The sequence below is a fragment of the Mya arenaria genome, chromosome 15, assembly GCF_026914265.1.
Source record: "Mya arenaria isolate MELC-2E11 chromosome 15, ASM2691426v1".
NCBI lineage: Eukaryota > Metazoa > Mollusca > Bivalvia > Myida > Myidae > Mya > Mya arenaria.
The window spans coordinates 16164458-16180605 of NC_069136.1; the positions used below are offsets into that span (position 1 = coordinate 16164458).

A 16148-nucleotide genomic window follows, 5' to 3' on the forward strand; every position below is an offset into this window, starting at 1 on the left:
TATCGTAAACAAGCTTTATTAGCTTATTTCTTCAAGCCAAATTTCTTACTTAATCATGCACTTAGTAAATTAAACAATGAAACCTTTTGTTGCATAGACATAATTTTCATTTTAATATTTATGTAGTAAGCTACAGAAACATGCTCAGTAGCAAAATGTTTAAACATAAACCCGGTTTAGTGGCAATGGCCAAACGCCAAAGACATAGAGCACAAAATCACAAACAAGAAACATAGAACAGCACAAAACTCTACAAACAGCACAGTGCATAAATAGTTGGTTTTCTATTTCTTGACTGTTTCAACAATCTACGATAGTGTAGCCCTTAAGACGCCTTATATTTCATCTTACATAAGAAAAGGGATAAAATTGCTTCGACCTGTCTGAGTCAATGAAATCAGCATTACAGGTATATGTGGTAACGTTCTTAATGACAACTCTTTTACCGGTGTTAGTGGTTCCAGAACTTTAGACACATCCCATATGTCGATGGACTTTGTTGTTTTGGACTTAAAATATAAACATCAGTAAGAAATCACTAATAAATGACTAACACCAGTAACCCTATCTTGCTTTATCATTTCAAGTGTTATCTTTCTTTCTTACGATTAACATAGTCGACTCATTATCACTATCAAAATGATGCGATTGAATTATGGTGCGCTCACTAGTCAATGTGTGTATACCACGTGATAAATGACGTCATAAATGCTACGTCGGAAGGCAATATTTAGCTTCGATTGAAGACTTAAAACAATGATAACTTTTCATTTTCTTTTACCATTTCAAATGGATCATGGCGCAGTCTATGCCGCTTACGGAGCCCAGCCTTCGGTCTTTTACCAAATTTTGATTGAGAGTTTAGTTTCTTATGACACTTCGACAAACCTTTTGACAATACGGCCGTCTGACGGAGCACTATCAAAACATTGTTTTGGAAACAGGTTTGTCGAAGTGTTTGATGACACTAATGACCTCATCAAATTTCATTTAAAATGGTGCAGTAAGCGAAAGGTTATCTTTGATTTAAGTATTTGTTTTAAGCCAAACATTGCCTTCCGACGTAGCATATATGACGTAAATTATCACGTGTTATACACACACTGACTAGTGCTATAGTACAAAATAAAGTTATCATTTGAAAACGGCTTTGACTAGTCGTATTGAATATCACAAGGAATCGTGGAACATGAACATGAACATGAACCGGACGCTTTACTAACCTTGACCAAGACTTAACCAAAATTAGGGTGCATATTAACAGCAACTTGTTCAGTTTGGCTGAATTTGTAATAGGTTTTTTTAGTAATGGCTACGGCTCTTAGACAACAGTCAGATTCGAATATAACCCCTGTGCTCTGGTTTCTCAGATATAATATCATATTCACCATAGTCATCGTCAAATTTGCCATCTGCAAGCATCAAGTCTTTAATGCTCTGCTAGTGTTTGTCTAAGTGATAAATAAGGACATTCAAATTGAAAGTACGTACCTGAAGTATTTCTAATACTTCTCGCAGGTCACCACTTCCTGTTTCTTTAAAGAAAGATATTATAGTTATTGAGCTGGACGTTTATGTGCTAGTCTAACCATTGACGCTTACGGCATTTTTACAACTTGAACAGTCGCTTCAAAATATGAACCTCTTTATCCGCTTATATACGAGTTTTTTTTTCCAACGAATGCCTTAAATCGTCCCAAAATATTTATTTAATATAATCTGTTGTATTTTGTTTTTGATTTGTTATGTGAAAAGATAAATATCAAATACGAATATCATTTATGTTTTTATTTCATTTGTCCATTCTTAAAGCTACTTAAACATCTTCGATAAAAAAACTTTGTATTTCTAGGAATTTACAACTGAAGTTAACTTTCCTTACGCATAACGGACGATTTGCAACTAAACTAATTCCGATTATATCCGATTCTGAGTTCCAAAAACATACTTAATGGTCACTGCACATAATATTCGATTTAAGAAATAGTATGAAATTTTATGTTTCCTGTATGTATGTCCAATAACAACGACACTTTTCTTCATTTTCCCAGCTGCTTCACTCGTGAATGTTGTCTGCGAGGTGGTAATGAGCATTCCCGGAGAGTTACTGGACAAATCATCGTCTGTGTTTGTAGCCCAGCAGTCCGCCTTTTGCCAACAGGTAGGTCGTCTTGAGGAAACAATGATATAAATGTCTTCATGTGCATTTCACAACATACAGCCGATCTTCTTTAGGTTGAAGCACCAAAAGACATATATTTTGTATGTGTAAGTAATGGCATGTAGGTGTCTATGTTAATTACAAAGTATTGGGTTTCCTAAGATGTAAGTGATGCGACAAGAGGCAAATCTTATTAATGTGTAAATCACAACAGTATGTTGCCCTTTGTTTGTTGCAAATCAAACAGCATGTTTTTTATTAAGGATAAAGTAACCCAAGACAGATCACAACAGGTAGATCACTGCATATTGCTTTTTTATAGCTTTAAAAACAATCGGTAGCTTGCCAACAAAGTTCATCAGGACTAGCTATTTTTATCAAGGGTAGGTATCAACAGCTTGTAAGTTTGGTTTTATATAGGTATATTAAGTGGAAAAGCAGTTGTTCCTGACGTAAGATGAACTATGCTTCGTGTCAAATTGTTTGATTGATGTGTTCTACTCTGTGAGCACTGCATGATAGAAATTATTTTTTATGTGATTGCTAGTTTACTTCTAATGCAAAGCTAACATAACTTGCTCTATGGAATGTGAACAATTTATCGTTACGATTTTCAGAAGCGTTAAAATGGTGTGTTAATTATGCGTCCATGTGTGTTGAAAATATAATGTTCGATGTTTTACTGGAAAAAACAATTACCCTTGTGACTTTCAGCTGAAGGGTTTCTTCGAGTCTGACATTGCTCTCAGTGCCAAATATTACCTCGACTGCAATATAGTGACATTTAGGTAAGTTCTTCAATGTGTTGAGTGTTTGAGTGCACTGGCACCGGATTTTCAAACTCAATCATTTTTTTAAAAGATCAAAAAAAATAATCTTATAATTCCTTACTAAAAATTATCATACCGAATATGTGAATAAATATTGAAAAATATTTTTTTTTAAAATATGCACTCTGTACTGTATAATATACAAACATATACAGTACAAAGTGCATATTTAAAAAAAATATATTTTTCAATATTTATTCACATATTCGGTATTTTAGTTTTTAGTAAGGAATTATAGGATTTTTTTTTTTTTTTTTTTTTTTTAGAAATGATTGAGTTTGAAAATCCGATGCCAGTGTTTGATTGGTGCTATAGGTCAACTATAAGAACACAAAATTAGAAGTAGTTGGCCATTATATTGCCCTGTTCAATGCATATTCAAAAGTTTATCAGATCTAAAAAGTACATTTAAATCCATAAAGTTATTTTCAAATAGAACAAGATTTTTATACAATTGGTACATATTTTACATTAACATGTCAACGTAAACATAATACCAATTTAAGCGACACCATTCCGAGTAAAAATGTCCACTTGATATTCGGTATGGAGGCATCAAAAAACGTGCATAACATTCCCATAGAGTATATTTTCAATAAAATAACATATTTATGAATATGTAAAAATATGTCTTTCACTTGAAAATATTAATGTATGTATGTTATCCATTCCAGCGACACGACTTCGAGTATTAATTTCCACTTGGTATTTGGTACGGAGGCAACACATGACCTCGCATCAAAAGTGATTGACGCCATAGATTTCAGCGCCGAGTACATCGACTATGGAGGCGACATGCAGTTCAACGTTGGTGGCATTGTTATCAAGCCCTTTTCGTGCAGCGCTAATGTGTACCCCGTCAATTACACCATTCCTTATCCGAGCATGTTTCCATCCTTGACACCGACCTCGACGATAAACCTTCCATCAGCTGGTAAGGCTTAAACTGTATTTCAATATAAAATAGAGATGTCATTCCAGTTGTATAATACTGGTTAAGAGTTTGTTGGACAAATTTAGCCAAAATGGTGATCGATTGGTTATTATCTATAAACAAAATAACTATCCAGTCAAATCAATTGAATATACAAACTAGTCTAAAGATAACCTGTGTACAACTTATGAACGTTTTATGCAAATAACTGCCTGTTTAGTCGAGGTCTCACATGTTATAAACAAAATAATAGTCTTTCATATCAAAATATGTATTGTATAAATAAAATAATATTCATTCATCTAAAAATATGTATTGTATAAACTAAATAATATTCATTCATCTAAAAATATGTATTGTATAAATAAAATAATATTCATTCATCTAAAAATATGTATTGTATAAACAAAATAATATTCATTCATCTAAAAATATGTCATTTGGGTTATATGACTGTCTTACAATAGCTGACCGTTGTCTAAAGCATATGAAACTATACGAAATTGTACACATTACATCGGGTTGAGAGGGCTCATATATGTTGTTTGTGTTAGACCTTGCATAATTGCTTAATTCAATAAAACCACAGGAGACAGAAGCAAACTATTGTTTATGTTTTCCTAGCCTACAAATACATTTAGTGTATAGGTTAGGAAAACATAGAAAAAGGTTTGCTTCTGTCACATGTGCAGTTAAGACAAATTGTTAATACATCAGGAGTTGTGGACAGCGGTGACCTAAAGCTGCACTCTCACAGATATACCGATTTTACTTTTTTTGTCTTGGAAAGAGCAAATTTTTGCGTAAATATCTGCAAACCAATGATAAAAGATTGCTGACAAAAGATCAGATCGCAGTTTATCATATTTCCATTCGAAAATCAATTTTTTATGGCTTAAACCATTAGTAACGGTTTAAGAAAAATGCATAAAACATCAATTTTTGAACTTAAATATAAAAACCTGTGATTTGTCAGCAGTCTTATATCACTGGTTTCCTTGGATTTTCGAAAAAAAATGCTCGTTCCAAGACAAAAAAAGTAAAAAAAGTTGTCAAAACGGTAAATCTGTGAGAGTGCAGCTTTAAGATTGCTCTAATTTTATTTTAACAGTCATTTCTAATATGTATTTCTTAAAGAAACAAAGTCTCCATGTTTGTGTCATTATATACAAGTTATTAAATAAAATCACAAATGATACAAAGAATAACTCTGACACCATCCAATGTCCGTCCTTCGGTTTGTGTTCTAAACTTATACAAACTTAAAAAATGTGTGTACTTTACATAATAGCTAAATATGTTCTTATTGTTCCTGCAGGTTTCCAAGACTGTTTACGTCAGCCATGTCGTCATGGGGGCACGTGCGTTGAGACATTTTCGGGCTACAGGTGCCAGTGTACTTCCGCTTGGGCGGGTACAGACTGTGAAATAAGTAAGTTGAACCGACTAGCTTGTGGTCTGTGAAATATTAAATTGCATGATCTGTAAATAATTGAGTTGAATACCTCATCATATAGAAATTAATTGAATACATTTATGTATCTCTTTATATGAACAGTAATATACTTGTTTTTTTTAACTTATGTCAAATAATATTAAACTAAGTGAGATTAATACATCATTTCATTTACCGTTTTGATTGTGTGTTTTTTTCAGTAATTTGAATGAGTTTCTCAAACTTTTATCAAATATTTCGTAAACTAGGTAACTTAAAATTCCTTTCATATCAACAGTAAAACAAGTCCGTTTTATAATTTATCACATGTCCATTCAAAATAGGTGGTAATAACATCTTATATATTTATCTTTAAAAAGGGATTCATTGATTACTGTCTTATGTCAAATGCTTTCATATGCAATGTCATATATTGCCTTGAAGAACATCTATGTCGTCTGCTCGAGATGCATCAGAACTTTTAAAAATCCTCGATTATAATTTGCCCAGACAAAAATGCAAACACCAAGTCATTAAAATTCCTGAGATTGAACCAGAAAGCAGGTTATACGTGATCATACTTTTAAGAGCATTTTATTATTGACGAAGTCAGTAGAAATCGATTTCGTCGTTGACTTAAGCATTCTTTTGAGAGTTGATATTCTAATATGTGTAAACGCCATGGGGTTTGCAGTGTGCTCAAACTTAGTTATCAGTACAGCCAATAAAGTAACATGTTGAGTCCAAAAAAGAAAATTTAAAGCTTATTAATAATGTTATATCAATATTTGATTATATTAGATTTTTTTTATTGTAGTCTATGAAAAAACAATTGGCAAAACATATTCACAACATCGTCTTTGCTACTGTTTTGATGTTGGGTGAAGTCTTAAATACAGAGAATAAAGCGATGTGTTTAAAGCTGCACTCTCGCAGATTTACATTATTTTTTGTCTTAGAATGAGCATTTTTTCGTCAATATCTGCAAACCAATGATATAAGACTGCTGACAAAAAATCAGATCGCAGAATTTCGTATTTTCATTCGAAAATTAATGTTTTATGGCTTAAACCGTTATTAACGGTTTAAAAAAATGCATAAAACATCAATTTTTGAACTTAAATATGAAATTCTCGGATCAGATTTTTTGTCAGCAGTCTTATATAACTGGTTTTCATGGTTTATCGCAAAAATTGGCTTGTTCCAGGACAAAACATAAAAAAGTTGTCAAATCGTTCAATCTGTAAGAGTGCAGCTTTAATGCAAGAAATAAGAGATAAAGGTTATTGATGTGTTATACATGTATTAGCCTGAAATTTATTTAGAAATTTAGAAATTCCTACCAGTTATCGAGGCATACGAAATTAAATTTAGTTAAATGTATGTACTATTAAAACAAAGGTACAAAAGTTGCTCCCTGTGCTTCGAGCCCGTGTGCACGTGGCACGTGTAATGACGTCATGGAAACATTCACCTGCGTCTGTCCAAAAGGATGGACAGGAGTGATCTGTGATGAAGAACGTAATGTTGAACGTTTCTATGCGAATGGGATTTGTCTTTTAACGCACACTCTTTCGGAAGTCTTATTTTATTCTGTGGAAACGCAATTGGCAAAACATACTATATTTAATACCTCTGTGATGTTATGCTTATAAAAAAACAAATTGCCTTTGAAAGTACAGAGATCTGACCGACGCATCTAATACACTTTTACACATTTTCTTTCACCGCGTTTGCTTCTTATTTCAAGCACTCATCAGCACATTACCTTTTTCTCTCAACAATGGTCACATGATCCTCTGTCTGACTAAAAGGATCCGCATGCTGATTGCCTTTTATGTATACGCTTGTTTTTCTGTTCTTATATTTAGCGCAAAACACGTTTTCCAATTCCAATAATGAGTGTAGAACTAACACAGAATGATGTTGCATTTTGTATTGGAATTCAATATGAATGATTAATCGGACTTTTCTATACAGTTTTTTACCTTATACGGAAGTGAACTGAATATAATCATATTCATAAATGACTTTAGATCTAGCTCGTCTGCTTCTCAATGAAAGATTATATACTGCATAATGTACGTAGAAATGCATACAACTATAAGTATAAAAGTTAAGATATACATAGTAATGGAGTAAGATATAAAATAATCGTAGGCAATAAAATCATTAAATAAAGGTTGTTTACATGTATATGTTTAATTTGCAGAGGTGTCTGATCCTTGCAGTCCATCGCCTTGTAAGCATGGCGGTCAGTGTACCGGATCAGCTGACCAGATGTGCCTGTGTCCTGACGCCTGGGAAGGAGCCTACTGTGAAATAGGTAACACATACGAATGTGTACATCTATTGAAAACTAATTGGATTAGCAAGTAGCTTAACATTTAACCATGACCGTGTTTAAAGACAAAACGTTCAATGCCTCTGTCTCGGACGCTTGAAAAGAACAGGTTGACTAATTGTTGGTCCTTTGGTGTTACTAGTTCATATATGTGACCCAACGTCGCAAAACACCGAACACAGATTTAGTATTTGAGTAAGCAGGAATAAAACTCTTCAAACGGCTGTTACTTGTTTGGTAATATTTTCCATAACTTATTCTACCACAGATGCGAGCGTTTAAAGAAAAGGTTTTATTTAAATCCTATTTTTTATGTTGGCAACGATCTTTTAAAAAATGTTCACATTGAGTTAATGTATTTACCAATAAAAATAATCTTTTAAATCGAAGCCTAAAAAATGATCAATATTAATAATGTTTCTACCGCTTTTAATTAAGCCAAATCGAGCACTTCTCTGTCCCATGTGTAAAAGGTTATAAACAATAGGGCTCTAATTTTAACCTATGGCTATTAAACATTGTTTAATCATTGTCAAAAGTAATACCTTTTTCAATGCCTGCTCCTATTAAACGTGAACGAATCCCTTTATGATATTATTGATATACCGTAGCAAGACCGAAAAATCAGTTTACGTTATTTGTTATGATCTTAATGCACGAGCTGGTAACTACTAGAAACAAACATTCAATTCAAGTGTTGTGTTTGTGTACTGCAGACCATGATGAGTGTTCGGACAAACCGGAAGTGTGTTTATTCGGTGGAACGTGCACAAACCAGAACGGAGGTTTCCGTTGCGCTTGTTCCCCGGGAAGAACAGGTCCCACGTGCAATACAGGTAAAGACGAACACCTCACATGCTTATGTAAATATATTGGTTTATTCGGGGAAACATTCACAATAGGCGCAAGCCTATGAGTACAAAATTCAATGAATAATACATTCATATGGTTTGCGAAGAACAGATATGAACATATTGTCAGATATATTGTCAGAAGAGACTACTGCAATGCATTGACATATACTAAATAATTTGGCAACATTCCACTCATCCTTCATACGAAATAGTTAAGCATATGAACATTTTTCAATTACTTAAGTGACTCATTGTTATCTCTCTAGTGACTTATCGTGACACTGTTTTAAATATGACTTTCATCTTTCATATTTTCTAAGACATATTTTGTACCTATATATATATGTTACAGTTAGTTTTGTTAATGTGTTTTCTTGATGCATGTTTGGTGGGGCGCTCTACACCCCACCCTCATGTTTGTTTTATATGAATAAATATTATGAAAAAGAAAAAAGGATACAACTTCTGCTAGTAAATAAGTTCGTTAACGTTATCAAGGATTGTTTAAATATCTGAAACTATGCAGTGATCATTTTTACATGGACATGTTTAGTTGTCGTTCTTTTGACGATATCTTTGAGCTAATAAATTATGCATTTTGGTGGATTTAATGTATACGTTTATGTGTAATGTAAGAGACAAGTTGTTTGAAAGTTAACAATGTGAAGATTGTTGGCAAGCTTAACTATCTCCTTTTCTTAATACGCAGGTGTAAATGAGTGTAAATCATCCCCCTGCCGGGCCGGATCACAGTGCCTAGACTCGGAGACATCCTACGTATGCGTGTGCGAGGATGGCTGGACGGGTAAACACTGCATGGAGGGTAAGCGTAGTTTATATAGGAGACCTGTTTCTGAATGTATTGTATTGACTAAACTGTTTTTGCTTAAATTTATACGAATCAAAAGAAATGTTTTATCGAACAGTTTTATATAATGTTAGGTATAGGTAAACATGTCATTTTCATAATCATATTTAACTCATCAAAACAAAATTGCATCTGTCAATGATATAGATACAGATAAAAATAGCCTTTATAAATGTGTTGATTTTTTATATTAATAGCTGCGTATCCACAAATCCAACAGTTAAAAATGCGCCAAAATATCGCTCATATTTTGATTTGTACCTAAGTCATATACATGTTTTGCTTTGATCACAAAAGCCAAATGAGTTAAACACGAGAATGCATTAAAATTATTATTATTATTTTTTTTGCAAGCAACCTATATTGTGCTCCTTTAAGTATAACTCAACTTCTTCTGGTTGACGAACATTGAATATGGTTTAACATTATAATATACCGGTTATTGTATCACTTTGACAGTTTGCGTTTCAAATGCATTTATTCTTTAGACGTTGACGAGTGTACAAGTCAAATCTGTCAGAACGGGGGCACGTGTTTAAACACTGTTGGAAGTTTCACCTGCGCTTGCGCGGATGGTTGGAGCGGGCCCGTCTGCAGCATATGTAAAACATGGTTCTTTGTTTTTGTTTTTGATTTAATGTTTCGTGAATGTGATAATTACAAATACACAGAGGTGAATTATAATGTATAAATTACATACTATACTAGAATATAGTGTGCTAAATTCATTGTCCCCTTCTTTATACTCCGGTGACAACTGCAAATGATGCTTGCTTCTCAAAAAGCTTCTTAGATCTCCAGTCGCTTTCAATGGACACAGTGAGTCTCATAAACATCTGTAGTAAAACTAACATTGTGTTTGACTTAAGACGAGTCTGTTTTCAAATAAATTGTAAAGTATGACTGTTTAAAATTTATTTAATGTCAATTATTATGTCAATAATTGTCTACTTATACGATATGTTTTAATACATATTAAATTAATCTTTACTTGATATGTTTAAACAGATTTAACTATGAGCGTGTCCATCCTCCCAAAATTCATAGCGTCATATGGTTAGATAGCATAGCCTTGAGCTAGTAATGCTTGGAATACAATGGAAGCAGCAGCATATATCACTTAAACTTTAACTTATTTTTTAAGATTATTCAGATAACACATTGAGTGTGTACGTTGAGCATGTGTTTGATAAGCGGTCACCAATACGGCTTCAGTTACTCCCGTTTCTTTGTAACTATTTCACATTCTTCCTTCCAATCAAAGCAACACAAATATTGTAAGAAAAGGATAGGTTTAATCTTACTAGATAAAACCGCACCTAACTTATTTCAGACGCGGACCAGTGTAATGGCGAAAACCCATGTCTCCATGGAGGCACTTGCCTAGATACGACGGATGACATCCGGTGTCTGTGTCCGCCTCAGTGGACAGGCACAATCTGTGATATAGGTAAGCTTGGTGAAAGTTTGTGGGAAATCGTTTGTCGGATGCTTCACACGTAGAACATTGTCGACGATATAGGGACTCAAAGAAAAACAGTGTCTTATCTCCTATTTTATGTAACTTCACGTTTTAGACGATAACTAACAATACTTGATAAACATGGTTAGTTTAAAAAAAATGCACTTGTTGTTTTCTATAAATGCATTATTTGGTAAGTAGGTTTATCAGTCAAAATTTATGTTTGTTATTCATGTGCATGTACTGATTTTTAATAAGAAGAGTGTCACTTTAACCTTATTATGAAAAAGATAGTTTACCCTGTGCTATTAAACGGGGTTTATGTTAGACTATGTTTAAACTTTTGGCTACCGAGCTTGTTTATGTATTTTTTTTACATAAATATTCATTATATCCACATAATAAGTATGGCAACAATATGCCCACATACCAACGATACATATTGAAAAGACGACCGCAGCTGAACACATCTTAACATATACTATGAACGTATGAGTTTTTCCAACTCGGCCGATAAGAACTATAAAGTCAAGATACGTACCTTATTCGGCTTATTTGGTCTGATCGTTGATCAATATGTCATAAACTACATTTTTGTTTCCGATGTACCCGGTACTGTCATTAAACAAAAAAAATCCAAGTGCACAATGGTTGAAATTTGAATTGTAAACACTGTCGGTAAATTAAATAGGCACTTGTTGACTTATCTTCCTGCCTTTTGAATTTGACAAACACTTTTGTGTTAGTCTATAGTAGTAAATGAGAGTCCTGATGAACTTGGAGTATACGACACAACTGTTATTTTTGTATTCCGCCCTGGGACCCTTTTCATTCAAATAGTTTAGTTCAAGTAAATGATATGACTCTACCAGGTGTTTCATTTATTTATAAACACTGAATTCACCATTTGCCTGTCTCTTTGTAGACTTGGATGAGTGTAACTCGGATACGGAAGCATGTAGCAGCCATGGTGATTGTGTCAACACGGACGGCGGTTATAATTGTTTTTGTTTCCCGCCTTGGGAAGGAGCCAAGTGCGAAAAAGGTATGATTAGGGGAAGATAAACATTGTAAACGTATTGGTGGTTGTTACTGTTATTTGTTGTAAATTGTAATTACATAGCGCTGTTGTATTTAATGTTTACAATGTTCCTTTTCCATTAAACAGTAGAAGTCTTCCGAAAATAAATTATGTTGGCGTAAATGCGTAAACTGTCGGATATTCCGCTTCAATCGCAGGAAAATGACATCTAAAATCTAACTTTCGCTAAAATATTTTCTTCTATTTTTTGTCATTAGTTTAATACATATGCAAACAGTTTTCAATTTGATTGTCTGTCAGATCACAATGAGTGTACGGACCCTGCCATGGGAACTCTGTGTTACAACGGGGGGTCGTGTCTCAACCAATGGGGATCGTATGTGTGTCGGTGCCCGGCCGCCTGGACAGGGTCAGACTGCAATACAGGTAATATAGTGACTCTTGGACAAAGTGAAACGTTTAGACGGAATGTAGGGATTGTTGTTACTGATGCTCATGCCTTCTTGACAATGACCAATCTAAATCAGACCTAGATCATTTTAGGGGTTAACGTGTTCCCCTTGAAGAAACAACAGGCGGATTCCTTTCATTTATCGTTAAAGCAATTGCGTGTTTGGTCTGTTCTAGATGACTGTACGTTTGTGTCTCTGATTCATTGTCGTATGGGCCCATACTTTGCTCCTCTAAAGAGTGTTTGTTTAAATTGTTTTATCGACTACAAGTTTTTAATGTACAGTCGAACCCCGTTGGCTCGAATTCGTTTGGTTCGAAAACCTCGTTGGCTCGAACTAGATGTAAAGGACCGAATTCTCTATACTGAAGGTACATCTTGGCTCCAATTTTTAAAGGCTCGAAGTATTTTTGCCGGTCCCTGCGAGTTCGAGACAACGGGGTTTGACCGTAGTACTGATTACGATTAATAGTACGGTCAATAAAATATGTCACGTATAATTGATATTATTACCGTGCTCTGCTACCGTAAGTATGACTCATAGATTGCATCATCCTTATTACGTGCTGACGTATTTTTCCGTTCCCAGATGTTAACGAATGTAATGCTTCCCCTTCGAAATGCTTGAATGGGGGAATCTGTGAAAACACGGATGGCGGTTTCCGATGCACGTGTAACGAGTTCTGGAAAGGAAATACTTGTTCAATAGGTAACGAATATTGCCAGGTGACATACCTTTTAACATAAATTTAACACTTATTTATTGTAGGTTATTATCTTTTTATTTTTGGCACATATTAAGTAAGTCTATAACGTAACACACGAACCTTAATTTAAAGAAAGGTAATAAAAGTTGCTAAAAAGACATTAGTGTTTCCAATTTGTGCACGTCATCCAGCCACTATCAGTTAAAGTTCAGACATAAGTCAATACATACCGCTTTGATAGTAAAAGAATTGAAGAATGAAATACTAAGAATTCCGGCGTCCATAATATGAATGTATTTTATTATCTATATCAAATTTCTTTGTAACAAAGGACCTGTAGAATAATGTATTTAAGCAAAGAGAAGGGGAGACTATAAAAATGGTTTGGCCGCATCAATCATTATAAGATATAGTATATGAAATTATATAACTGTTTAAGACAAGAATGAATGCAGTGAGAATGCCGAGTACCCTTGTCAAAATGACGGCGTATGTACCAACACCCTGCCTGGTTATTTCTGTACGTGTATGTCGGGGTGGACAGGCGACCACTGCGAAACTGGTAAGCAATGCAAAAATATATTTTAAAGAAACTAAAAATTTCAAAGTTTTTAAACTTGATATATCTACTAGTGGTATTGAATCGGCAATGGCGCAATGACAAAGGAAAAAAAATGTGTGAATGTATGGGTATGCCAAAGCAGAACACTGACGCATTGTTATAAATTTATTATGCATTATTATAAAGTTTTGGTTATTACAGATATAAATGAATGTGAAGAAAGTCCTGGTATTTGCTCGAATGGGGGAACGTGTTTAAATGAGGTCGGGAGTTACCGTTGCCAATGTCCTGCGGGACGTGCAGGACTGCACTGCGATGGAAGTAAGATTAATCTATTTCACCGTTTCATCACCTGTTAGCATTGGCTTACTCACTGGCAAATTTTTGCACAATGTGATATTCGAACTTGATCAAATTAACAGATTTTACTCAACTGAAATTAATTAAAGTCAAACCAGGATTGTGACCGTTTAGTTTTGTTTTTTTTTATATTTTTTTTGGTGGGGGTGCGTTTTATGTTTCCTATGTCACCCGCTTGAAAGAAGTACTCAATCCGGGCATCACCCTAATACAATTATGCTCTCTTAGCAACTCGTTTTTTGTAATACATCGACTGATCCTCTATTGTGTTTCCAGGTACTAACCCATGTGACGCCATCAGGTGCCTCCATGGAGGTACATGTGTGTTGGCAGGTGATACGGCGATGTGTATGTGCACACCGAGGTTTACAGGGGACAGATGTCAGGCTGGTACGTTAACTTATGCTCACTTTATTATTTCCGTTATTGTCTTTATCATTGCAAAATTTTGGCAATAGCGGAGAGTAATCGCGTGATTAAAACACTCATAGTTATGGGTAATCGTCTATTAATACAATTTGCAATACTGATAACTGCCTTTCAAACGCATTTAGCTCCTCATAATATCAGTGGCACCTCCATTGAACTGGAGCGCCTCATTTGAAACGCCATATGAAACGAGAATTTGTTTTTTTTAACAAGGAAGGGTCGGTCATAATAAAATTGCTTTTCATAGTTCGCTGTCATATTTGCTGGTTTACTTATGTTGCCCTTTATTTAAGAGTCAATTTCGAAAAAAGTATATACGTGTTCTAGCTATGCAGGTTTGTTTATATCGCGAATCGATAGCAAGATCGGGCAAATGCTCTTGTTGCTTTCACACTTCTTGCATCAGATATTATGTTGACAATGTATCAGTTAGGTTGTATTCCCAGTCAGTCAGATAACCTGAAATAAAATCTTAAAGAGCTTGTTTGCAGCGCTCGATCCACCCATTCTTAATCAATACGAGTTTACTTTATGATTTCTTACTATTAGTTACACGAGAAAAACTCATCAAATCCAAATAAAATTAATAATGAAACTAATAATCAAATTCTTTGTGTGCTATAGATTTCGACGAGTGTGCCATCGGTGTTAATCCATGTGTGAATGGAGAATGCCGGAACCTCGTGGGCACCTACTATTGCAGCTGTGAGCCGGGTTATACAGGGGAGCATTGCGACCAAGGTACCGTGGTTCTTAAAGATGATATAAAGACAGAAATTGTATTACATCACATATGTTCTCATTATGGATATTTCTGGAAAAAAATCTGTGAGTTGCTAAGCGGAACCAAGACTTGTTGTGATGCATTTAATTATATTTTTTCCCGATTTTTGTATCGAAGAATCTGATCAAAATTTAAAACAACACTGACTGCAGATGTCAAAACACGGTACTGATCTTATTATCAGCTAAATAGTTTAATGATCAAGCCTGGTGCGCATTTCGTATTATTTTTCAAGTTTCAGTGTGCCTACACAACAGCTTTAACAACAATTTAAAACGGCGAATTTTAAAATGTAACGGCAACAACATCTGCAAAGCACATCTTGTGGTACTTATTGAATGTATAAAACTACGATAAACTGCCCTACAAAGTCACCCACAACTGGCCTTACTGAAGTCATGAAACAATAATATAAGCGATATCGATGCTGTTATCTCATATACAGATAAAGACGAATGCCTGGAGGTTGATTGCGACCACGGAACATGCGAAAATACAGTAGGATCGTACCGGTGTTTATGTGAACCAGGATGGGCTGGGATGTTCTGTAGCATCGGTAAGTGTGGATCGTGCGAATTGATTTCAAGCCAGGGTTTTTTGAAAATATCTCCGCCAACGCGCACCGAAGCCCGTTAACCCGATGAAGAGATAATGTTATACCATCAACACTTAACAGTCCAACTTAAAGTTTCAGATTGGCTAGTTACACCTTCCTATTATTTTTCTGATACTCTTTAATTATCACCTTCATGTTCACTCTTTTATCGTTATTGGACTTTATAAAGCGAACTGTTTCTATTGTCAGCATTTGAAGGTACAGTAAGGTTTCACACTGCCTGATACTTCGGTTAACATTATCACCATGATTGGAAATAGTGCCTGTCATATATTTCGCATACCCGTGCAAGCCAATCTTATTTACCTT

At 34.6% G+C, this 16148-nt stretch overlaps 1 protein-coding gene across 1 annotated transcript in view; it reads left to right on the forward strand.

The window, feature by feature from the left end:
• LOC128219150 (fibrillin-2-like) overlaps positions 1–16148 on the forward strand; it is a 100190-nt gene that overhangs the window by 42755 nt on the left and 41287 nt on the right. Inside the window, exons 17-33 of the mRNA XM_052926970.1 lie at positions 2052–2161; positions 2876–2949; positions 3666–3925; positions 5244–5357; positions 7573–7686; positions 8421–8540; positions 9268–9381; positions 9915–10028; positions 10760–10876; positions 11814–11933; positions 12231–12356; positions 12971–13090; positions 13528–13650; positions 13852–13971; positions 14287–14400; positions 15064–15180; positions 15669–15779. Coding sequence (XP_052782930.1) covers positions 2052–2161; positions 2876–2949; positions 3666–3925; positions 5244–5357; positions 7573–7686; positions 8421–8540; positions 9268–9381; positions 9915–10028; positions 10760–10876; positions 11814–11933; positions 12231–12356; positions 12971–13090; positions 13528–13650; positions 13852–13971; positions 14287–14400; positions 15064–15180; positions 15669–15779 — 2088 coding nt within the window. The remainder of the gene's footprint in view (positions 1–2051; positions 2162–2875; positions 2950–3665; positions 3926–5243; positions 5358–7572; positions 7687–8420; positions 8541–9267; positions 9382–9914; positions 10029–10759; positions 10877–11813; positions 11934–12230; positions 12357–12970; positions 13091–13527; positions 13651–13851; positions 13972–14286; positions 14401–15063; positions 15181–15668; positions 15780–16148) is intronic.